This window comes from Natator depressus, chromosome 2 (genome assembly GCF_965152275.1).
Source record: "Natator depressus isolate rNatDep1 chromosome 2, rNatDep2.hap1, whole genome shotgun sequence".
NCBI classification, from domain to species: domain Eukaryota; kingdom Metazoa; phylum Chordata; order Testudines; family Cheloniidae; genus Natator; species Natator depressus.
Genome location: NC_134235.1, coordinates 153,904,507 through 153,929,404, shown reverse-complemented (window position 1 = coordinate 153,929,404; position 24,898 = coordinate 153,904,507). Strand labels below are relative to the sequence as shown.

The following is a 24,898-nucleotide window of genomic DNA, read 5'->3' as shown; positions in this document are numbered from 1 at the left end:
AACTGCCGGGGGAGGATAGTGTGATGGGCGACCAGGCTCCCGCGGCTGTTGTTCCCTTTCCCCCTCCCGTTCCAATGGGCTGGTCCGGGGAGGTGGGGGCTGGACCCGCTGGCGGCGGGTAAGTGGCGGCGGCGGCGGCTACTCGGCTGGGCCTGGCGGGGTCTGTGCGGTGAGTCTCCTCTTCCGCGGCCGGGGCGCTCACGGGGTTGTCCCCAGACGCGCGGGGGCGGGAGGCGCTGCTGAGTTTCCAGGCCGCGCCTCCAGCGCGTGAAGCTGCGGGAGCCCGCGCGCGGATCGGTCTAGCCGTGGTGGGCCTCTGAGCGCGCGGCCTGTCCAGCCCCGTCACTGGACCCGGACCCACCCAGGGCTGCTGAGGGCGTTCTGCGCCCCCAAACTCTGTGCGCACAATATTTTAAAATTCTGCAAATTTTATTTACCAAATAAATGTGGAGGCTCCAGTGTGGCACTGGGAAGCACGGGCCACTGGCTGCACGGAGGTGGGAGATCACTGTGCAGCTCTCCCTCTAGATAGCTGCACGCAAACCTAACACAACACAAGGACCGGGCCTGGCCCAGAAACACCCCAGGTCCCTACTCCTCCATGCCAGGTGCAGGCAGGCAGGATCCAAGTGTGGAGGCGCCGTGTGTGTGTGTGGTGTGTGGGGGGGGGGGGATACAGGTGTGGGTTGAGAGGGGTTCTGGGTGAAGCAGTCTGGGTGCGGGCGGCTCAGTGGGCGATCCAGGTGCAGGGGGGATCTGGCTGTACAGGGTCTTGTTGTGGGGGATCTGGGTGCAATGGAAATGGGACTCTGCAGGGGGATTCGGCTGAAGGTGGTTGGGGCTTGGTAGGGTGGGAATCCAGGTGGCTTGGTAGGGTGGCTCATTGGGGTGGTCCAGGTGTAAGGGGAGGGGATTCTGGGGGTGGCGCGAGGGTCTGGGTATAGGGGGGGTGGGCAGATGGGGGAGCAGCTCCCTGTACAGGGATCCCTCCCCCTGTAGCTAAGGAGTGATGGGAAAGGTGGGAGATTCTTTCAACTGGGGGAGAAATCTGGGGGGTGGGTCTGACCCGGCCCCGGATGCCATGCTAGCAGCTGACCCCGGCACAGGGTAGGTGCCACCAGCCAGGTCTTCCCCAGTCCTGACCTCTGCCCCACAGTGATTTACCTCTCTGCTGACTGTCCTGGGCACCCGAAACATCCTGCTTGAAGCTGTCACGTGACCACTCTTGTGGCTTCCCTTTGCTTTCCTGTCAGAAAGTCATTTTTCTGTGGGGAAGCAAAGCAATCTGCAGGGGACACAAATTCTGCGCAATGTGCACTGGCGCAGGATTCCCCCAAGAGTAACCAAGGGATGTAGGGAGCACAGTGTAGCGCGCAGTCCTGGGGAAGGGCCCAGTGCCCCTGCTGCCCAGCACCGCCCCAGCCCCAAGTGCTAGGGGACTCACAGTGGAACAGTTCCTGTGGGGGCACTCAGGGGGCAGCCCCACGTCAGACTGCCCCCACCTCCCTGATTACAGCCCCCCCGAGAGGGGGCCACTCCTGTTCAAACTCTTTCTCCGCCACAAGGGGTGAATCCACGCCTCCCAGCTGAGCACTCTAACTCAGTGGCTCTCAACTTTTTTAAGCTATTGTACCCTTTTCAGGAGTTTGATTTGTCTTGTGTATCCCCAAGTTTCACCTCACTTAAAAACTACTTGCTTATGAAATCATACGTAAAAATACAAAAGCGTCATAGCACACTAGTACTGAGAAATTGCTGACTTTCTCATTTTTGTCATATAATTATAAAATAAATTGGAATATAAATATTGTACTTACATTTCAGTGTATAGTATATAGAGCATTATAAACAAGTCATTGTATGAAATTTTAGTTTGTACAGACTTCGCTGGTGCTTTTTATGTAGCCTGTTGTAAAATTAGGCAAATATCTAGACGAGTTGATGTACCCCCAGAAGACCTGATCTGGTTGGCAGCCTCTGAGCACATGTACGAGATCAGGCCCTGTGTGTGAGATAGGCCAGCGAACGCCAAAAGGCAAATCTTCTCCCGGTTCATGAATTGGTCGGGAATTTAGGTGAGAGACAGGTGCCCAGACAGCTGCGCACAAGTGGAGAACCTGAAATTTAGATGCGGCGGAGAACTTTTACCCTGAAAACTTACTCACTGAGTGAGTTTCGGCTCCTTTGTGATCCCCAAAACTCCTGCCAAACTCTGCAGGAGGCTAACTTGAGACTTGGACACCTAAATCTCGGGTTTGGAAGTATCTTTGTGCATCAGGGCCCAGCTAACTCTTGGACTTCACTACAGCCCTTTCCATGGCAAAGTAGCCCACTCTTGGCCAGGGCAGAGCTCCCGTCCCACTCCTCTCTGTGGGCTAGCACCGTGGTAGGCTCAAAGTGTGGAGGGTGGTCTGGGTTTGCAGTGATGGGGCCAAATCAGTACCTAGATAGCCCACAGGTATCTTAACACAGTAAACAAATGCTTATACTCGGGGTGGGGGGAGGAATGTGAGGAGAGGTCCTAAATCCATCTACCCAACTCTGTTATCCCTGCCCAGTGCTAGAGAGACAGCCCTCAAACTCCAATGTACTAAAGTCTTGCATACATGAGTTGCACCATAATAGACTTTGATTTGGAAAACCAAAATTACAGTTGCTTGCAGCAGGGTTTTTTGCTCCTTTCATTTCTGTAAAGAGGAATTTGTTGTAGAATCAGACCCTACTCCATATCATGGGACAGATCTGAAATATCTGAAAGACTGACTTGTTGGTCTGAAGCTCTAAGAAAGGTAGTACCATCTCTGTCATCACCGGCAAAACCTGTTCTATACTTCTACCTTATCAGAGAGATCTGATTTCGCCAATTATCACTTTAAATAAAGACGAAATGTTCATATTTAAAAATCCTAATCTTGCAAATTAACTGGTTACTAAAGCAATCATTTTATTTTTAGGTCTAAAATGACTTTAATAAAGAAGCTGCAGTGTCCTATTTTCTAGGCAAGTGGCTAAGTTGTACCTAAGTCTGTTAAATTGATGGTAAGTAAATCTCAAAGTTCTGGGGTATTTTTCAGTTTTTTCTTGATATACCACAGGGGTCGACAACCTTTCAGAAGTGGTGGGCTGAGTCTTCATTTATTCACTTTAATTTAAGGTTTCGCGTGCCAGTAATACATTTTAACGTTTTTTAGAAGGTCTCTCTTTATAAGTCTATATATTATATAACTAAACTATTGTCGTATGTAAAGTAAACAAGGTTTTCAAAATGTTTAAGAAGCTTCATTTAAAATTAAATTAAAATGCTGATCTTACGCTGCTGGCCCGCTCAACCCGCTGCCAGCCTGGAGTTCCGAACATTCATCTGGGCTGGCAGCAGGCTGAGTGGGGCTGGCAGCAGGCTGAGCGGGGCTGGCGGCTGGGCAGGCAGCAGCTTGCCATTACAAATCACCTCGCATGCCGTCGGTTACTGACCCCTGATATACTACAATGCTAAAGTTCTTCCTTGTAAAGATTTTTCGGCATCACGATTATTTAACATAACAAAACGTTGCTGGTATTTAAAAGTTGGCTTGTGCCAACGCTTTTAGCCAAGTTCACTTTCCATTTTAAGTAGGAAATGTAGAATACTTTTAAATATAGTTGTGTTGTAAGTGTGGCATTTTAGAGGTGCTGAATGGCAGAAAAAATATTCTACAACCAATAGAACTTCTCTTTAAAAAAATCTAATCTTTTAGAACAATCCTTCAACATGAAGAATATTTGCTTTCCCTGAAGTAATAAAAATATGAACATATATTTGATAATTGAGTTGTGGTGTAAACACTTGCTTAAACATATTTTAAAGCCCCCGAAACTCTGAAGATATTTTTTTTTAAACATGATTTTTTATTTATTTATTTATTTATTTAAGAAGTACTTGTTTTGGCATCTTTACAAGAGAGGACAACGACTCATCATATTTGTGTAATACGCAGGAGTGGAGGTGGGTAACTGCACAGCTTCTTTTATCAGATATGGACATTGGCAGTCCAGTTCTCAGTGGACATACTGACAACAAATTTTAGATTGTATGGCCTGTGGGACAGGATGATCATTTTGTTGTGTTTGTACAGCACCTAATACAGTGGGGTCCAGGACTAGGGCTCCTAGGTGCTATAGTAATACACATACAGTACAGACCCATTTACGTACGGATGTCAGGAGTCAAGCCATCATGACCGCGTGTTAACGGACTGCGGGTTAAGAGGGCCATACTGAAAAAAGTGTTTATGATTCACTTAGAAAAAAACGCTGTTATTTTCTGCTCTTTCTGGCTCGCATTTTTTTCCTTTCTTATGAAGTCTGTCTTTCGCCGAAGATGAATGATTTCGATATTTTCCGCATTTTGCTCCTCCGTAAATCTTACAACAGTTTCTACAGCACTAAGGGCTTCTGTGAGCGAAATTTTGACCTTTTCAACGACGTTGTCGTCGTCATTGTCATTTAGGCCTGCATTATTAGAATTCTCGCCATCACTTTCGCAGTCCGACGTAGCCTTGCAGCCCGTTAATATTTCTTCCTCGGACAGAAATTCTGAAGTCGGGCAATCTTCATCCATCTCCAGCCGTCCGGTAATGATTTCCGGCGATGTATCCAAACTAAAATCTTTTATCATTTGAAAGAGAAGTTTACCTTTATCCTCTTTTGTCTGCGTGCATGTTCGTAGGATGTCTTCTTCCGAAAATCCTTCAAAGTCTGGCTCTGAATCAGTGCCACTGCTGCAGTTTTCCGAGTATGAGCCGTCTTTGACAGAAAAGGCATCACCGAAAGCCTTCATCCAGCAGTTTTCAATGGACTTTTTTGTTTTACTCCGTCCCAAGCTTTTTTATCTAAATAGATAATTTCCTTCATGTTTAACTGTTTCAGGAGTTTGGAAATGCCTGAAGACGTGCATGACACGATCGCCAAAATCATCTCCCACTGATAACTGTTCTTAAAATTCTGAATAATGCCCTGGTCTAAAGGTTGAATTTTTGATGTTGTGTTGAATGGTAGGTATAGCACTTGAACTTTTCCATCGCTCGATACCAGTGATTCAGCTGGAGGATGGGCCGGACAATTGTCAAGTAGCAAAAGTGCTTTGGCTTTGAGTTTCTTTGACCGCAGATGCTTACAAACAGCTGGAACAAAGTTATTGTGGAACCAGTTGTTGAAAATGTGTCTCGTCATCCAAGCATTTTTGCTGTTAGCATATATTACTGGCAGTTTGGCTCTGTTGAGGTGATTAAAAGCAGCGAGGGTTATGAAAGCGGCCAACGAGAAGAGGGGCAAGCTTGTGGCTGACCATCTTATTACTACAAAAAAGAAGAGTCACACAATCTTTTTAAATCCCGTTGTTTTCTGTGTCTCGTAATTAAAGGCTAAAGTCTTATCAGGTAGCAGTTTTGAAAATAAAGCTGTTTCATCACAATTATAAAGTTGTTCTGCGTGGTAGTCTTCATTTTGTAAAATAGATTTTAACTTGGTGGGAAATGCATTCGCGGCGAATTCATCGGCTGATCGGCTTTCTCCAGAAATCGATACCTGCGCTATGCCATGACGCTTTTTAAAATGACTTATAAACCCCTTGCTGGCTTGGAATGATTCATCTCCCATTAAATTTCCAAATTTTGTCTCTTTGGCTTGAAGAATTAGCCCACTTAAGCGGCATTCCTTTCAGCCTTTTCTGAGCAAACCACGTGTGCATGGCTTTGTCTATTGTGGGTTTTGCTGAATAGCGCACATGTTTTCGTTTAAGCCCCATGGCAGAATCGATATTTTGTACAAAGCCATTCAGTTTAGATTTGTTTTTTAGCCGTCCTCGGAGAGTAGATTCGGCAATCCCAATATCTTTTGAAACTTTGGCCTGGGTTTCTCCACTATTTACTCCATCTATTGCAGCTAGCTTTTCTTCTACAGTGTAGGAACTCTGACGCTTGCCCTCTGCCATTATATTAGGCCTACGGTTAAAATTTTCTAATGTAGTATATATATTATATATCTCTCTAGCATAACAGTGTCTAAGCGTGCGTGTTACGTCTTTACCAATATCGATAAAGACGTACAACACGTTTCTGCTCCGCACTTCCTGTCGATTTCTATGTCAGTGAGTTAATGAGTAAATCTGTAGCGCAACATAGCAAGTTCCTGTATCGCATGTTAATGAGTCTCGCGTGTTAAATAGGTAGCACTGGGAGGCATGGCGCTACCGTGCTTTAAGCAGATTCGCATGTAAACAGGTCTGTACTGTAATACAGTTGTGATCCATGTTGACAATCTTCACAGAAATACATAGGTCTGAAATAGCATGGAGATGAACTTCTCTTTCCCCTTGATAATTCTGTACAATGTAATGGCCAAATTGGGTCAGTGGTGGGGAGTGGGGGGAGGAGCTCGCATGCCAGTACCCACAACTCACCTGTTCCACGGATGAACAAAGGACTTGCCTGTCTATTTGACTCCCACTGAGACCACATCTTTCACAAGCAGTAAATTAACTGTCTTCAGCTGTATAAGCAATTCCTTCCACACTATTCTACTTTAAATTGTATTTCATGTTGTACCAGGAAACTCTCTGGGCCGATTCATGGAGCACTGCAGATGCAGCGGGTAGGACCTTATTGCTCCACAACCCCTTTTTTGTTTGGCTGATTAAAAGAGTGGTGTTGCAATGGAGAGCCAAATGCAGCCCTGTTTTAAATAAGTTTACCAGTAGACAATTTTTTTTTCTTTGTAGCTAATTATTCCTGGAATACACATCTTACTTTCAACACTCTTAAAGGAAGAATCAGCTTTTTGTGTTTTTTGAAGGGAGGGTGGGTGGATAGTTGAAACTTTTGGTCTTACAAGAAGAAAGCAACTCAAAACTAACCAATAACCCAGTTTGTTTTCCACCTAAAGGCAACTCTTAAAACATCTGGATTCATGCTTTTACTTTTATTTATATGACTATACTATGACAGGGTTCCCGGGTGCAGCCTGAACTATGGGACTGCTGAGCTTCCCTCCCCCCCCCCCACCCCAACTGGGCTTCCTCTCACACTGTGGCAGGCACTGCACTTACCCTTCACAGACACAACCAATCGAGTTACATGAATGCTCCCACTCACTCATGAACCAACAACAGAGAGGCTCCAGCCAGTTCCCCCCAGCTTCCCAGCCTTGTACCCCAGAACTGTACCGCCTTGCCCTGGTTAGAAGCCTGACCAGTGTAAGTTCATTACCAAGTCCACCCCTCCCTCAATGTAGAGAGGACATACACTAGCCATTGTAAACTGAGCTGAGATTTCCCAAACACTTCAGCTAAAATACACTGTTTTAGATAAAATATAAAACAGATTTACTAATTACAGAAAGATAGATTTTAAGTGATTATAAGTAATAAGCATAGAGATCAAAGTTGGTTACCTAAGGAATAAAATAAATTCACAGTCTAAGTTCTGTAAAGTAAATGGGGTTGGAATCAAGCAGTGCCTCATCCTGAGAGATGATACAAACAAGTCTGGAAACTTCAATACACAGGCTGGAACTCTCCTCCAGCCTGGGACCACCCTCCTGCGTTCAAAGTCTTTGTCCTCCAGACGTGTTTCCAGATGTTGAGTTGTGCGGGGAGTGAGGCCAAGTCATGATGTCTCTTCCCCTTCTTTTATAGTTTCTTCCAGCTTGTTGGAAAGTTCTGTGCTTGTGACTGGGGGTCCACCCTCATTGGTCAATCATTCTCCATTATCTACAATGCTCTTTCTCAGAAGTCTTCTGGGATGGTAACTGGGAGTGTAGATTCTCTTTAATGGGCCATCAGCTTGTCTGGCTACTTCATTGCTTTACCTGAAAGACTGGTTGTGGGTGTTCCCAACCTCAAACATATTTCGCGCGCGCGCACACACACCAAAACTTCATAACCTCACATACAATAATAGCACATACAATCCAACAGGATATCAATGTTCAACAGATCAAGACTTTTAAAATGATTCCTCACAAGACATACTTTGTACAAAACATATCATAATTATATGATGGTGAATATGCGGGTTCTAGGGTGCTGCTTTGAGGTAGAGAGTGCCAAACATAGTGTCCAGAGACCACCAGTAGGACTGGGGCTTCATTATTTTAGTTGTCTACTCCAAAGCACAACAAAAGACATTTTCAAGTTTTTAAAAATTACTAAAGTGCCGATTATCTCCACCTGCTCGCCATCTTAGGCATCATTAATTGGTGGGGTTTTTATATGTGTTACAGCAGCAATGGGACTCAAAGAACAGGTACTGGCCTTATGGATTAGTTATTTTACTTGTTTCCATGCTTGAGGAGTGAAATTGGCTTTCTGAGGTGCTAGGCCCTTTGTCTACTGACTGGAAGTAATTTCATTAGCAAAGAATAGATAGAGTAAGATTAATACCAAAAGAGTTCATTGTGATATCTAGTCTGATCACCAGTATGTATAACACGGGTAATAGAATGCTCAGTGGTTATGCACGGAGTCCAATAGCTTGTGTTGAACTAGACTATACTGTAAAGACTCCAAGTGATGGAGAATGTACCACTTCCCTGGTAATCTGTTTCAGTGGTTAATTACCCTTACAGTTAAAAATCCATCTCTTTAGTTCCAGTTTGATCCAGAATCTGAAATAGAAATCCTGAACCAAGTATTAGGTATGGTTTTAATAGGTGCACATGTCCATGTTACCTACTGCTATCAGCACCCTCCCCTAATCATTGGTAGCACTGACATGACTTTTTTTTTCCCCCTATGAATCTAAAGGTGTCTCCATGAATAATTTAAATGATCCTCCAAACTGGAATATCCAGCCTAATCCAAGGGAAAATGGTGGTGATGGAAACAAATGGAATTATGCTTTGTTGGTTCCAATGCTGGGATTGGCTGCATTTCGTAAGTAATATTTTTATTAATTATATTTTTCTGATCAGGCCCAGCATTCTAGTGGAAATACAATGTGTTGCCATGTGTGGGAGGTCAGAACTGGCAACTGAGTTCTCTGGACCAAAAGGTTCATGCAGCAATACACTGCTCCAGCAACCTCTCTTCTGTCCAGCTGATAGAAATGGCATTTCCACAATCCAGTGGAAAGCCAAATGCAGCCATCCTTACTAGCTGGAGGAGGGTCATCTCAGAGCCTTTGAAGGAAGAGGAGAGAATTGGGTGAATAACCCTATTTGGGAGGGAATGTATGTTTAGGAGGACTGGTATGTGCAGGTAAAGGAAGGCTAATACATAAAAATACTAGTACACACATTTGTCTACACAAGCTAATTTACCTTTGTTCTTTTTTTGGGAAAAAAATTGTAGGCTGGTAGTCTTTCCCTTTCCCTCACTCATCCTTTCTGCTCCTCCATAGTTTGCCTCTTTTCAGGGAAGTGGAAAGTTTTGTGTTTAAGGCACGTGAGTTGGAGGAAGGAGACCTGTGTTCTGCCATAGACTGAGTAACCCTGGGCAAGTCATTTAACCTCACTGTTCCTCATTATTATCAGATAACACACTGAAATACCGTTAAGAGGCTCTAATAGAGATGAGGACACCATTGTGTTAGTTGCATTGCAATTTCACATGAAGACGTAGTCCATTCCCCAAAGTGTTTATAGTCTAAGGACTTTGTCCAAAACCCCTTAAGCCAGTGGTTCTCAAACTTATTTGGTCAGGCCTCCCTTCTTTGTATCTGTAGTATTTTCCACCCCCTCTCCCACCCTCTACCCCAGGATATATATCTCCACCAGCTCTGAAGGCAGAGTGGAGAGCAGCGGCCGCTGGCTGGGTGCTCAGCTCTGAAAGCAGTGCAGTGCCAGCAACAGTACAGAAGTAAAGGTGCCAATGTGAAAAGTGATATTTGTCAATATCACTTTTCACAGCAGACTTAGTGCCCCATTGCCACCCTTACTTCTGCACTGCTTACGCCTGGGGGGATTCTGCACAGACGTTATGTCTCCCACAGATTTCTTTGCTCCCCTGCAGAAAAATGGCTTTCTGATGGGGAAGCCACAAGAGCAATCGTGCAACCCTTCCCAGAAGTATGTTTTGGGTGCCCAGGGCAGCCGGCAGAGAGGTAAATCACTGTGGGGTGGGGGGTGGGACTGGGGGGAAGACCCGGCTGGTGGCTCCTACTCTGCGCTGGGCTCAGCTGCTAGTTCGGGCTGGGTTGGGGAGGTCGGGACTTCCTCTTTCCCTGCACGGCATCCAGCGCTGGGTCAGACCTACCCCCCAGATTTCTCCCCTGTCTGTAGGAAGCTGTGCAAAACGCCCCCACAAGCACTTCCTGCACCCATCGCTCTGCAACTGCAGGGGAGGGATTCCTATACAGGGAGCTGCTCCCCCATCCGCCCAACCCCCATGTATCCAGAACCCCTCATACCCAGACCCTCACCCTACCCCACACCCAGAACCCCCCCGACGAGCCCCTTTCCTCTGCACCTGGACCACCCCAGTGAGCCACCCACACCTGGATTCCCACCCTACTGAGCCCCAACCAGCTACACCTGGATCCCCACCCCACTGAGCCCCACTCCCCCAGCATCTGGACCCCCCCCACACCCAGACCCCCCCCTTTCGATCTCTATCTCCCCCACACCCAGATCCCCCTGCTGAGCCCCAACCACCTTCGCCTGGACCCCGCTGCAGAGTCCCATTACCGTTGCACCCAGAACCCTCCAACAAGCCTCTGTGCATCCAGACCCCCCCCCCGCACCCAGATCCCCCACTGAGCCACCCGCACCCAGATTGTCCCACCAAGAACCCTCTCAACCCACACCTGCAACCCCCCACACTTGGATCCTGCCTTGCTGAGCCTGCCTGCCCCCACCTGTGCACTTGGAGCAGAGGGGGAGGGCCCTGGGGTGTTTCTGGGGGCAGGCCCTGGACTTGCGCTGTATCAGGATTGGGTGCAGCCTCAGTGCTGAGAGTCGGTTTCCCAGGGGGAGCTGCAAAGTGATCTCCCATCTCTGTGCAGCCAATGGCCCGTGCTCCCCAATGCCATGCCTCCACATTTATTTGACAAATATAATTTGCAGAATTTTAAAATATTGTGTGCAGAATTTTTAATTTTTTGGCGCAGAGTGCCCTCTGAGTTACTGCTGCTTCCACTCTGGGGCTGACAGCCAGAGCCTCACCGCCTCCAGTTGAGGAATTTGATGGAAGAAGGAGATCCCGAACTTGGGCTGCCTGGCAGTAAGGGGGTGGGGAGGGAGGAGAGCCCAAGCCCAGGTGGCAAAGCTCCCTTTATCTCTGCCTCCTGGGCATGCACAAGCCCAGGCACCTGGGTCTGACAGCCAGAGCTCTTCCAAAAAAAAAAAAAAAAGGCATACAGCTCACGCCTCCTTTAGAAGCCTGCCCCATAGTTTGAGAACCACTGCCTTAAGCCATTGGATATGGGCTAGAAGTGACATGAATGGTAGGAAAAGAGGAATATAATTAAAATTATTTATAAATACTGTGTATATACATTTGTATTCTTTAAAGTCTATTACCAGTTGTCCCGTAACCTAGCCATTGTTAACTAGCAGTTTTCGTCTAGGCATTGCTGCAGAGGTGAGCCTTGAGGAAGGATTTGAAGTAGGACAGCTTAGTAACCCCTAAGGATCAGTTCAGGAAGGATGTTCCATGCATAAGATGGTGTGGAGCTGTCTGTATAAGAGCTGAGTGAGGAGGCTTGAGGTATTGGTGAAGTGGATGATGTGTAGGGGAGCCATGTTACAACATTTTTATCTTGTGCTTCAGAATATTTGAGTTGAATGTGATGGTGCCAAGAAACCCAAATCAGAGATGGGGAGCCTCATTGTTTTAGACACATACACAATGCTATACCCTGTCCAAGCAGTTTGACTGTAAAACTTATTTACCTGTGGTGAATAGCACTTACCTTGGATGTTTTCAGAATGCATAAAACTACAATGTGAAAAATTATCTAATAAATTGCTCTGTTTGTGGAAAACTTCAGTCTCTTGCTGTATAAGAGTTCTAAGCAGCCCTGTACAGTAATTCACATTTGGGGACAGACCCTGCATTCTTTGAGTACTGTATTGCTTGACTGAGTGGTGGTTTTGAGTGCTTAAGGAATGCAGGATTATTCCCTACATGCTTAAAAATAACTGCTTTCTTTTTGGCTCTGTAAATTGATCAGAGTAAGGACAATAAATAGCTCAAAATACTCTTATATTCCCTCAAAGGTAATCTATCATAGGTACACACATTATAGAAATGTTTCCTGTGACCCAGAGTGTCTGTTAATGATGATCTTACTGTTGAGGATACTGTGCTTTAATGAGTGTTGTAGAGACTATAATGGTATATGGGGGGGGGGGTGTGTGTGTGTGTGTGTGTATATATATATATATATATATATATATATAAATGGTACCAGAGTTTTCAAAATGTGTGCTATTTATATACTATGGATTCTAGGTGTATGTAAAGAAAGGATTTAAAAAAAGAAATCCTGGATATTAAAGTAATATGAGCCTGAAACTGGAGTGTGCAGCTATCAGACTTAGAGCCTATGGCTAGAAAGCTCTTCCTGGATCATCTAATCCATCGTCTTATATCTAAGATAATACTACGTCACAGAGGTTGTGTGATGCTCAAGTTCTTCAATATTTGTATTGTGATTTGAGATCCTGTTGTGGAGAGTTACAGGCAGAGTATTAAAGCAATTTTTCCCCTCAGTTCCTTGGCAGTCAGGGTTGCAAGTGGAATTTAACCAATATTTTAGTAAGCTCCATTCTGCAAGTGCACCATGTTGATGGAGCAGCATGTGACACATTAGCAAGGTGCCAACAAGCTGGGGGGGGAACCCACAAAAGGTGGAGCTAGTATGTCCATGGACTGGCTCTAAAGATACGTTATATTACTTTCAATAGCGTAGTTGTACTGTTTCAGATAACTCACTGAAGAAGGGAGACAATGCTCTGTAGCTAGCCCGCCGAGAATACTGTATGCAGCCCAGTTGGCAGGGAAGGAATTTGTCCAGATGAACCCTCTTTGAAAATGGAACTTAAAGGTAGCCTGCAAAAAGCTAAAAAATTGGACTTGTGCCTTTTCTGTCTTTTGATGTATGAAGAAGGGCTGAGGTCCCCTGCCACCCCAAGCAAATTGTTAATGTTAGAAATTCAAGGCCTGTCTAGGCTGGAAGCCCCTCTTGTGAAGACTAGAAAACTAGTGAAATGGTGATAGTGAAAATTTAACAAGTGAAAGTGACTCAGACTTTTTAAAAACTTTTGTTTTTAACACCATCTTAACTGCAGTAACTAATAGCATGAATAAAGGAAAACTTTGTTAACATTCAGTACATTAACCCTTAAGGTGTTAAAACTTAGAATAAATATCCTTGGTACTTCCTTGAGATTCTCCAGGGCTAATAAGACTTGATGCTCCTGATATTTCTAAGGTTAAAAAAAAGTTAAAGCTGTCTTTAGTTTCTAAAGGAAAAAAACCTTACATTTTTTAATGCATCAGAAGGAAGCAAAACAGGGCAAATTCCCTTAAGAAAGGGAAGTCACCTTTGAAAGTCACCTTTAATAATCTCTGAAAAGGCAGGTAGAGAAATTTCTAAACTGTTTATTCTGGACCTCTACCCAACAATGATCATCAGTTAGAATAGTGCAGGGGTTCCCAAACTTGGTTCACGGCTTGTTCAGGGTAAGCCCCGCGAGAGGCTTTGTTTACCTGAGCATCCACAGGTACGGCCACTCACAGCTCCCAGTGGCCGCGGTTTGCCATTCCCGGCCAATGGCAGCTGTGGGAAGCGGTGCAGGCCGGGCCACCGCTTCCTGCAGCTCCCATTGGCCAGGATCGGTGAACTGCGGCCACTGAGAGCTGCGAGCGACCATACCTGCGGACACTCAGGTAAACAAAGTGTCTTGTGGCCCACCAGAGACTTACCCTGAACAAGCTGTGAACCAAGTTTGGGAACCCCTGGAATAATGTGATATAAATCTTTCTTTTGTTTTAAACAAACTTTGAGTATCTGTAACTTAACCTTATTTTAAGCTATAAGAGTGTAGCATGACAATAATTGCTGAACCTGAAAAAAAGCTATCTCCTTACACTTCCCGAAACAGACAATATTTTTATGGATCCCTTTTATATCATTCATTGACCCAAAACATCATCTTTTTAAGACTAGCCATATTACTTACTCTAAAAGAAAAGGAGTACTTGTGGCACCTTAGAGACTAACCAATTTATTTGAGCATAAGCTTTCGTGAGCTACAGTCACTTCATCGGATGCATGGCCCTTGGTTCCAGCTCTCCAGCTTAGAGCCAGCAGGTCTCTCCCTCTGCTCCTGCTCTCCAGCCCTCTGGCCCTGGCTCTCTAGATTGGGAACACCAACCAGCAGACTACTCTTGGTGCTCTACTGCTTTCAGCCCTCTCCCAGGAACCACCTTCTTTCTCTCTCTCTCTCTCTCTCTCTCTCTGACAGTTTTCATCGCCTGCTCTTCCTGACTGAACCAGTCTTCTCTGACTCAGTAGATTGCTTTCTCACCAGGCCTATTATAGCCCCCTAGGTGCTGCCCTGCCTTCTCATTTGGCATGACTGAGAGCACCTGGACTGGAACAGAACTGAGAGTTCTGTTTAATTGAATGGGCCAGCTACCCTGTTACAGTCCCCTGTGGTAAACTATCATACAGCCTTAAGGCTAGCATACATACAAGGATGACACGTTAAAAGTATGAATGCTAAACATTTCTTAGGGGAAAAAAAGAATTTTAACAAGTGTGTCCATCTTCTGTGAATGTTGGAGTTAAACAAAGATTGACTTTTGCATGAATTTCCCTAAAAAAAACTGCATACATTAAAGATGAGAAATAAAAAACAAATAATACCGTGGTTTATAAAGAATGACAGTATAGTGATGGCTGCAGTGAATGTTCAACTATAGAGAAGTGTTCACCCTGAATGCACCTGTTGCAAACTGCACATCTGCTGTTACGGAAAAAAATATAGGATGCTGCCTATCAAAGAATTTATCATCATTTATCACTGTGATTTCAAACTGGTGATTCTGAAATCGCTGACAACAAAGCTGTAAAATGGCCCATTAGAATTTTTTTAATGTGCTATTGTGTAAATACAGCTCACTGTCTAGCAAATAATGTTATCAGAGTTAATGCAGCACATTGAAACTGGATTAGCTCAAATCAGTTATGAGAAAAAAAATCACCCAAATTACAAAAGCAAAAAATCTAAAATCAATATTTGTGTAAACTACAGAAATTCAGTTAAATACCTTAGAAGTTTAATATTGAAAGTGCCCGTGTATTCATTGTAAAATGGTTCTACAAAAAAAAAAAAAAAAAAGACACACTTGGTAATTAGTATACCTATTTTAAACAAATTCAGATGTCAGAAAATTCAGAGCCTTCATTCCTTCTCTTCTGTGATTTTTTTTCTAAAATAATGTAGAAGATACTTCCTTTCTCTCCTCTGTTAAACACAAATATCTGACTCAACTGTAACTGTTGCTTTGCCACCCTCCCATAATATGACTCATACTATTTATTTTACATCTTGTTTCTCCCTTTTCCTTTTGTCTGTCTGTTTTTGTCTCTATTTGTGTGCAGTTTCCATGAATGGAAACTTTTTTTTCTGTAAAAAGAAATGTATATTTATAGTACTATATAGTAATGGTTACTTGGTTCAGGGACCATTGCACTGGGCTGGCTGATACCTGAACCTTTTACAGGACTATTCTTTGTAACATCCTCTTGACAAGGGGGCATTTTTCATACTCTTCTTATCATTCCTACCTACTTCACTTTAGATAAAGATCCTATAGTTCAAATGAACAGTCGAGGGAAAAAAAAGTGGTATATAGCTAGCAAATTGAGCAGTGCTCAATGTAAGAATTGAAAGCTTTCCAAAAATCTTCATTTCAAGGGCTTCTTGTACCTTCAAGGCAATAAATATACATAATTCCATAGTGAGAAAACTCCACCTATACACAAAGTTACTCAGATGACTTAACTGACCTGATTGCAAATTAATAGACAGGTATTGACTGAGGTTTAGTTTTTTAAATCTCAGATCATAATTAATAAAAACTAATTCTCTATTTACACATTTGTACAATTTGTCCAGCATATTGATTCTGACTCCAATCCTGCATGTGTCAGAAAAAAAGATGCTGGAACAAATTAATAATTTTAAAAACAATAAATCATCAGGCTGAGATGGTATCCATCCATGACTTCAGAAGGATCTGAAGCATGAAGTGGCTGATCTGCTAGCAAAAATATACAAACTCATTAAAAACACACACAGTTTCAAAGGATTGGAGGGCAGTAAAAGTACCTGTATTTTTTTTAAAAAGGCTCTAAGTGGTGATATGGGGAATTAGAGATTGTCACAATTGAGGGCAACTGCACCTGTATTTCTCCTCAGTGGTCCAGCAAGGGCACCCACTGTCATGCTTTCAGCTCCTTAGCCATTGTCTTTTTGGGCTGAGACCCATGTCTCACTCCCTTCGTAACAGTTCCCTGCTTTCACTCGGTTAGTCCCAGCAAAAACAGTCTGCTTAAACACACCTGCCTTCTCTCTTCAAAGACGATTAAGGGGTGTAATTGCTATAGTTATAAGGTACCACATAACACTTCCTGTGCAAGCTGACTTTATTCTTAAGGTAAAAAAATATTACAGGGAAAACATATTAAAAACAAAAGAACATACACAAATGCTAGTAGGCTTACCAGAGTCCACCCCAATCCTAACATGGATTCTGGCAGGTGCAGTCCTCCAAGCCCCAACCCCAGGGGATTCCTTGTGGTTATAAATTCATCACAGCTTCAGTTTAGAACAGGCGTGCTCATGACAAGTTTAGTCCACCCTTATACAATTCAGGGCACTTTGATCTGGAGTTTCCAGAAACTGGTAATTAGTATGCAATGAGTCTATCTTCTCCTGCATATCTTCAAAAAGTTGGCTTCTAGAGGAGAGAATTTGCATTCCCCTCACTCCAAGGTACTGCCTGGGAATCCACTTCACACACATTGTTCCAGAAGGCCCTTAGAAGTTCCTAATGCCATCGAGAAATTGCATTAATCTTGTCTTCTTGCTAAAGAAGTTCCATACAGTCTCACACTAGAACAAAAAGAATTGCATTTTTAATACAATGAACTCCAAAGATGTTTAATTTAATTCAGTAAAGTTTGATTAAATTTAACTTCATCTTAATTCCATAGGTTTGTTCACCATATTACAAATCCGTAATCCATATTACAGGATATTGTCAGTCTGTCAGAGATCAGTGAGACTTAAAAATTAAATAAAACACAATACCTGGAAGATCATGATATGATATGGTCTAACCAGCATGGTTTCTGCCAAGGAAAATCATCTCTCACAAAATTCTTGGAATTATTTGAAGGTGTCAGTAATGATAAAACTTGCAGGCTAAACTTGCAGACGATACAAAATTACTCAAGATAGTTAAGTCCAAAGCTGACTGCAAAGAGTTGCAAAGGGATCTCACAAAACTGGATGACTGGGTATCAAAATGGTAGATGAAATTCAGTGTTGATAAATGTGAAGTACTGCACATTGGACAACATAATCCCAGCTATACAGACAAAATGATGGGGATGTAAATTAGCTGCTACCACTCAAGAAAGATCTTGGGGTGATTGTAGATAGTTCCCTGAAAACTCCTGCTCCGGGTGCAGCAGCAGTGGAAAAAAAGCTAGCAATGTTAGGAACCATTAGGCAATGGATAGATAATGAGACTGTAAAAATCATAATGCCACTATATAAATCCATGGTACACCCACACTTTGAATACTGCTTGCGGTTCTGGTCGCCCAATCTCAAAAAAGAGATATTAGAATTAGGAAAAGCACAGAGAAGGACAACAAAAGTGATGCGTATGGAACAACTTCCATGTGAGGAGAGATTGAAAAGACTGGGCTTGTTCAGTTTAAAAAAGAGATGACTCGGGGATATGATCGAGGTCTATAAAATCATGAATGGTGTGGAAAAAGTGAATAAGGAAGTGTTATTTATCCGTTCACATAACACAAGAACCAGAGTCACCCAATGAAATTAATAGGAGGCAGGTTTAAAATAAACATAAGGAAGTACTTCTTCACACAACTCACACTCCACCTGCAAAACTTGTTGCCAGGGGATGTTGTGAAGGCAAAAAGTGTGGCAGGGTTCAAAAAAGAATTAGAAAAATTCTTGGAGGAAAGATCCATCAATAACTATTGCCCAAGATGGTCAGGGACACAATCCCATGGTCTCAGTGTACCTAAACCTTTGACTGTCAGAAGATGGGATTGGGCAACAGGGGATGGATCACTCGATAAATTGCTCTGTTCTGTTCATTCCCCCTGAAACATCTGGCACCAGCCACTGTCAGAAAACTGGGCAAGATGGACCATTGGCCTGACCCAGTATGGCCATTCTTATGTTTTAGAAATGTAGATGGATAGATTTTAAGGCCAAAAGAGAACATTCTGATAATCAAGTCTGATCTCCTCTATAACATAAACCATACAACTTCTCAGTTTTGTGGGACATCTGAACTGAAGTGAATTTCACCCTTTGTGTCTTTGGGGAGAAAAAAATAAAGTTACTACTAAAAGTAGCAACAGAACTTCTTTGTGAAGTACTTCAATAATTTTGATTATCAATACTGTACATATTTTGTTTACATATGGAATTTGTTTTATGTATGACAGGTTGGATCTGGTCCAGAGAGTCTCAGAAAGAGATAGAAAAAGAAAAAAAAGAATATTACAGAAAACTAACATCTGTACAAAGAGATCTTGAATCAAAATATCGTGACATAATCACAGAAAATCGCCGCACAGTTGCTCACTTGGAGTTGGAGCTTGAAAAGGAACACAACAGAACCCTGAGTTATCGTGAAGCCCTAATCTCCCAGAGTCGCAAATTAGTAGAAGAAAGAAGAGTTCTACAACAGGAACATGAAAAGTTGGAGCAAGAAAAGCAGGTTCTGCGGCGCTCAGGGGCAGCAGGTGCCTTGTACCAGAGTTGTCTTGCAAAAGAAGCACAATGGCAAAAGAGAGCTAATATTGTAATAAAAGAATTTGAAGAAGCACTTTTAGAAAGACAAGATATCTACTGCAGTTTTGTGCTGCCCAGAAACCAGCGACTAGAAATAGAGAAAAATTTGCTAGTTAGAGCTGCAACTGATCCTGTTGCTGTGGATATAGAAATGGAAAACGGTTTAAAAGATATTTTTAAGTATGATACATATTGTGGTAATGTGCTGAACACAAACAAGCGTCAAAATGGAAGACTAATGTGGCTTTATCTCAGATATTGGGAACTAACTGTTGAATTAAAAAAGTTCAAGAGGGTAGAGAAGGCCCTGTTGGAAAAATGATGTGTGGGGAAAGTAGTGGCATTTCATGTACTATGGCACATGTAATATATGATGACTCACTGGTATTCTAAAGATGCTAATTTCCTGTAGTACATTCATATATTTTCCCCCCTCGTCATTGCAGCCACATTTGCAGTACTCCCCATCCATGAAGGTGTCTCCACTATTGGTGCCTTTCCATTGATGGGCCAACAACAAATGCTCACTAGGCAGTGCAGTTTACCTTGAGACTGTGTCAACTGAAAGATACACTTTGTGTTCACAGCCAGGTTAGCAGAGAGTGCTCCCAACTCCTGATTTCCTGCATGGCAGTGCAACAAAACTCTCAGGAAAGTACTCGGAAGTGACTGTAACAGTGAGATTTCTTGTTATATTATTTAGATGTGAGATGTTTTCTCTGTACCAATGAAAAAAGTGTGGAATCATGTTTTCAAATTAGATTTGCATGGTCTTCCAAGCTTGATGTGCATATGTCACTTTACACTACGTTATACAAAAAAATATTTGCTTGAAATACAAAGACAGGATGCTATTTAAAATAATACAGAACAAAAATAAAAACAAGGACTTTGATCTGCTGCTTACTGAAGTTAATAAAAATGAGGGCGTGATTGGTCTTAAATCAGGATTACATGAGAGTTGTAATCTAAAAGTTGCCACGTCAGGGGAATTCATACAATGGAAAAGTAAAACATTTAATCACTTATTTTTCCTTTGAGGTCTAGGTTACCAGATTGGACTTTGCCCACCTTGGTATTGCTGAAGGCCCTATTGCTTTGACTGATTGATCTCTAACGGGTTGATTATTTTAAGCCCGTCTCTAGTAGACAGATATCCACATCATAAAAGCCATCATCACACACAGCAGAGATTTCAAGGATTGACTGGATGTAGAGACTAAATAATTCTCTTATCCTTACAAGTAGTCCCCCCAGATCAGGTGTGGGATTATATTACCTTGGCTCATGCACAGTGAGGAGTTGGGCAGGGAGTAAAACCATCACTTGGATTGATTTTGGGGAAGTAACTGAGCAAAAGAAATTCTCATGGAATTTTCCTCCTCAACTTCCCTCATCTGGGTATTTCAGTCATGGGGTAATCAGCCCAGGATTCTGACCTAACTAGAATTAAACAGAAGAAATTATGTATTCACAGACAAATAAAAATAACAGCAGAGGAGTGCAGAAAATAAAATATAAAGGCTTTCATTTTTCAAGTCTGTCCTGTTTAAAGTGCCTCTTGAAATGTAATGTTTTCTCCCTTTGCAGAAGAGAACAAAATCACTTACATAAAAAAGAGCAAAAGGAAAATGGATATACAGTAACTGATAAGTAAAGTAACTGTATTTACATTGATTTTGTAGATGTGTTTATATCATTGTCAATTTCTATTAAATATTGTTTACATTGCAGCAAGATGAGCAATAACTGATTATTTCAGAATTAATTTTACTGATCTCTAGGACTAAATACATTATAGCATAATGTCTAACATTAGGTAGAAAAAGAAATATGCTAAAGTGAGAAACTTGGGCTAAATCTGACCCAAAATAAGGTTTTGTAACAACTGTCATTTACAGAAACTAAGACCAACAGAAGCATATCCATGGATATTTTCCAAATGCCAGTGGTTCTGTCTGTGTTCTTGTAACTGTGCACACCACTATAATTGCTGGCTGCCTCCCAAGGGATAGAGCAAATACAAAAGGCTAATGCACTATACCAGGGTTTCCTTTGTACTTCCCTTGAGGTACTCAGGCAGTGGGTTTTTCATTTTTGTTTTAATTTGATTTGATTTTCTCCTATGGATTAACAGCATTGTGCTACTTCATAAGAACCTGAAAGTTAAACTACTAAAATCCAGAGTGGAAGTGATTTGGGCCTGCCTCAATCCTATATCAGGATCCACTATCCCAGACCCTTGCATCCACACAGAGCACAGGCTGAGGGATACACTCTAGTAGATCTCCATGTAGGACAGGGCCCAGGTCTTTTTTGTCAAATCTGAGATAAATACAAAGATAAAAAATGAGCATCCATTTCTATTTTGATAGACTGCCATTGGTTTGGCTTGGTGTACATAAAGAATGAAGACACTCCACACCCTGAGGAGTTTAAAATTAAGTTAAAGAGTGAAGTGTCATTTTAAAAAAAATTCTTTGTGTTTTAATAATAAGATGTTATTTGTAACTTAAGTAAGGATATCAGTTTTCAATATTTTTATCCTGTCAGTGACCCTTTTATTAATTGTAGGTACCTCTTCTCTTAAAGTTAAAAATAACCCTTTTTTGATAAAAATGAGAAATATATACCCAATACACACACTAAAGCTTTGTAAATTTGTTTTACCTCTGTGAAAAAGGCCAAAAATGTTTGTCATCTTGGTTTACATTTTTCTATAGTTTTATCACTGATACTCAAAACCATTTACAAAGAGGACATAGAGCTGAGAGGGCAAATCATTTTTCAGTTTATATTAGTATTTAAATTGTGGCATTGTTTAATTTATTCCTAATACAATGTTGTGATGTAATCAATGTATCAAAATTCCAGTTAGTAAAGTAGAGTTTTTTTTGTCAATACAAGATTCTTCAAAGTTACATTTGTTTAACATTAGGCTAGTTAATGAAGGCATGACAGTGACTCAAAGGCGAAGTCCAAAAGCACATAATAGATTTAGGAGCACAAGTCCCACTGACTTTCAGTGGGACTTGTGCTCCTAAATTTCTTAGGCACTTTTGTAACTCTCTCTCTCTCTCTCGCAATAGATAAGGTTGTGTTGGACGTTCCACTGTAAGCTTTATTTTGTCCCTGGCCCTTCAAATTTTGATCTGAGGAAGTAATTGATTTGCAATATAATGTAGGGTATAAGAAGATCTCTTTCAGAACATTTCATATTATGTCATACTACAGTTTTCAATTAACAGTTAAAAAAAATCAACATTTTGCTGCACTGTTTCATGGGGTTGTTTGTTTGTTTGCGGGGCAGTGGAGGGGTTGATCTCTTGATATAGGACAGGCTTTTATACTCCAAATTGACACTTGTATAGTTTGGTCTGAACTCTCATGCACAGGATACTTTGAAAACCCTTTGGAATTTTTTTCTTTTAACAAAAAGAGAAGCAACAAATAATCATCACCAAATTGATCCCTGCCAATTTTATCCCTGCCAATAGATGACATTAGCTGGCATGAGAAAAACACTTCAGCCAGTCAGTTAGTGTATTTGTTACATAAGTCCACTTGCCTTCTACCATGCTCCCTCAAACATCCCACACACCCCAGCTCCCTTCATGCAATCTCCAATACTCCTGACTCCTTCCTATGGATCCCCACATCACCCCAACCCACCCTCAGTGTTCAGAGGCTCCTTGGGGGCCCGCATTACCTCTGTGAGCCTAGTTAAGGTCAGACTCAGTGAGCCAAAATAGTCTAATTGGGAACTGACAAGCCTCTTTGAGGTGGCGGAGAGGGCTGTCAAATACTCTGTTCCTTGGCTCTCACCATGTCCCATCCTACACAAAGTGCCCACAGCCTTTCAGCTCAGTCACACTCCGCCCAATATACCAGTTTCTCTGTCTTCTTGCTGCCCTCTTTTCTATCTTGCCCCGTCCCTTCTTTGCCTTCCCCACAATGCCTCCTAACGCCTTTCCTCTCTCATGCAACCTAACTAGAGTGACCAGATCCTCTGAGCCTTCGCCTCTAGGCTTCCAGCTGTCCGTAGCTCCAGCACCACTCCATCACTTCCTCAGTATTCTGACAATTACATAACAGTAGCTAAACAAAGAGACACTGTGAGAATAAGCTAATATGTGTATGTTGATTGCATACATCATAGAGATGCTGATTGCAGCTTCATTGATAAAGATGCATTGAGAGTTCCTTTGTAAGTCATGTTTTGACACACAGCCTATGCTCATCCATAAAACGTTATAGGAAGGAGCTATTACTGTGAAATATTGGAAATGAATCTAAGGGAGGAGCTTAATAAAGTTTTATGTTTGGGGATATTTAGAGGATTTAGAGGTGAAGTTACTATCAACATTAGCCTAATCCTTCTGTATCCCTGTCATAGTTTCTGGAACAGTGTAGGTAGATTGAAACAAAGTACCTGTGAGTGCGAGGTGGGCTAATATTTTACAATATATGATACAGAACACTCCGCTGATTTCTAGAGGAAGTGCCCATGTAACTTGGAGCAGAATTTGGCCCAAAGAGTTCAGAGACCAGAATGCATCCATCATGTGCTGAAAGACGATGTCACTGAGTGTGCAGTCAGTACGATAGACTGAGGTATATGGAGAGCCAGTGTAAACATACATCTTGTCATACATGGTTGCTTGCTTAAAATATGAATCATTATTTGTGATAGGTTAGTTATCTGTAAGTAAGACAATTAGCCACATTGTCAGGTAGTTCAAGCTCAAAAGTGTCTGTTTCTTAAATATTAATGGAAATGTATTAAATAACGGGGGGGGGTTCTTTTCAGAGTTAAATGGAAAGTATATTGTTTGGGTTTAAATTCCTTCCGCAGTCCTCTTTGTCAGGTGCTGTCTTCCCCTGCAGCATATATAGCTGTGATAAGTTTACGGTCAGAAACATTTCTTCACTTACTGTGTACATTACCATGCACACCTTTGATTCTGTATATACTCATTAAATAAAAATTAAAGGGATGGGCTGCAGCAAACAGGTTAGTCATCACCCACACAAATAGCCAAAAAAGACAGGCAGCCAGTAAACATGGTTTCTGAGGAAATTTGGGGATCTAATATTGGCAGGTGCCATCTCCACATTATCTGTCCTTGGAGATTTTCCACAGTATTCGCTTTCATGAATCACTGAGTCTCTGAAAACAATCTATTTGTGCACCTCCTGGCTTCATATTTACCTATCAAAATAGGACGATAATTATGTCACAGGTAGCCTACTAACAGGTAACAAAAAAAGTACTGCCCAATGCCACAACAGAACTTTGCATTGTATTATAATTAGAAAAATGTTAGTTTCCCATGCGTATACTGAAAATATACTCAGTGTGTACAATGCTGTCCCAAACTTCTGCCTGTCTGGTACCTACCTGTGTATGCATCTATTAAATTTAAATAAAGACTTGGAAAATAAAAACAGTTTATGTTCTTTTGATCAGAAGGGCACTGATGTACATTAAGGGCTGCATCCTGAAAGGTATCTCAAATGGGTCATTTTTAAGGGAATACCTTTCCAGGTTTGGTGGTGTTCTTGAGGACTGCAGTTGGCATTGGTCTCTGTGATACACAAACCATAGGAGGGTGAAACCAGGTTAGAACTGCCAAAGTTGAAGTTACATCTTCCATGTAATGAGTAGGAGTCAGTGGCTTTGCAGAGAAGGATGCTAGAAATGGCTAGAACATTTTCAGCAAAATGGGTTTTGTTGAAAAATGCTGTTTTGTCTAAGCTAAAATGTTTCATGGAGATGTATTGATTTGATCGGAAGGTTTTTGAGATCCAGGGAGAAATCTCTGGTCATTTCCAGAGAGACAGGGAG

The 24,898-nt window shown here is 42.2% G+C and overlaps 1 protein-coding gene across 3 annotated transcripts; it reads left to right on the top strand.

Annotated features, from left to right (window-relative positions):
• Window positions 1–95: 95 nt before the first annotated feature.
• Window positions 96–22,059, top strand: CCDC127 (coiled-coil domain containing 127). 3 transcript variants are annotated; one of them, XM_074945165.1, is made up of 5 exons: window positions 96–169; window positions 2,955–3,039; window positions 3,911–3,982; window positions 8,780–8,908; window positions 18,702–22,059. In XM_074945165.1, the coding sequence occupies exons 4-5, from the start codon at window positions 8,788–8,790 to the stop codon at window positions 19,370–19,372; spliced, it is 792 nt and encodes a 263-aa protein (XP_074801266.1). In that variant the 5' UTR covers window positions 96–169; window positions 2,955–3,039; window positions 3,911–3,982; window positions 8,780–8,787; the 3' UTR covers window positions 19,373–22,059. The 3 variants fall into 3 exon arrangements, with proteins under 3 accessions (XP_074801266.1, XP_074801265.1, XP_074801267.1); XM_074945164.1 differs by lacking the exon at window positions 3,911–3,982 and having other exon boundaries at window positions 97–169; XM_074945166.1 differs by lacking the exons at window positions 2,955–3,039; window positions 3,911–3,982 and having other exon boundaries at window positions 145–169.
• The last annotated feature ends 2,839 nt before the right edge of the window (window positions 22,060–24,898 follow it).

What these genes read in the sequence shown, in the direction of transcription:
- CCDC127 (XM_074945165.1), top strand. Translation starts at nt 8,788, where the DNA reads ATGAATAATTTAAATGATCCTCCAAACTGGAATATCCAGCCTAATCCA. An exon ending in GCTGGGATTGGCTGCATTTC is followed by an intron (nt 8,909 to 18,701) that starts GTAAGTAATATT and finishes TATGTATGACAG; the next exon opens with GTTGGATCTGGTCCAGAGAG.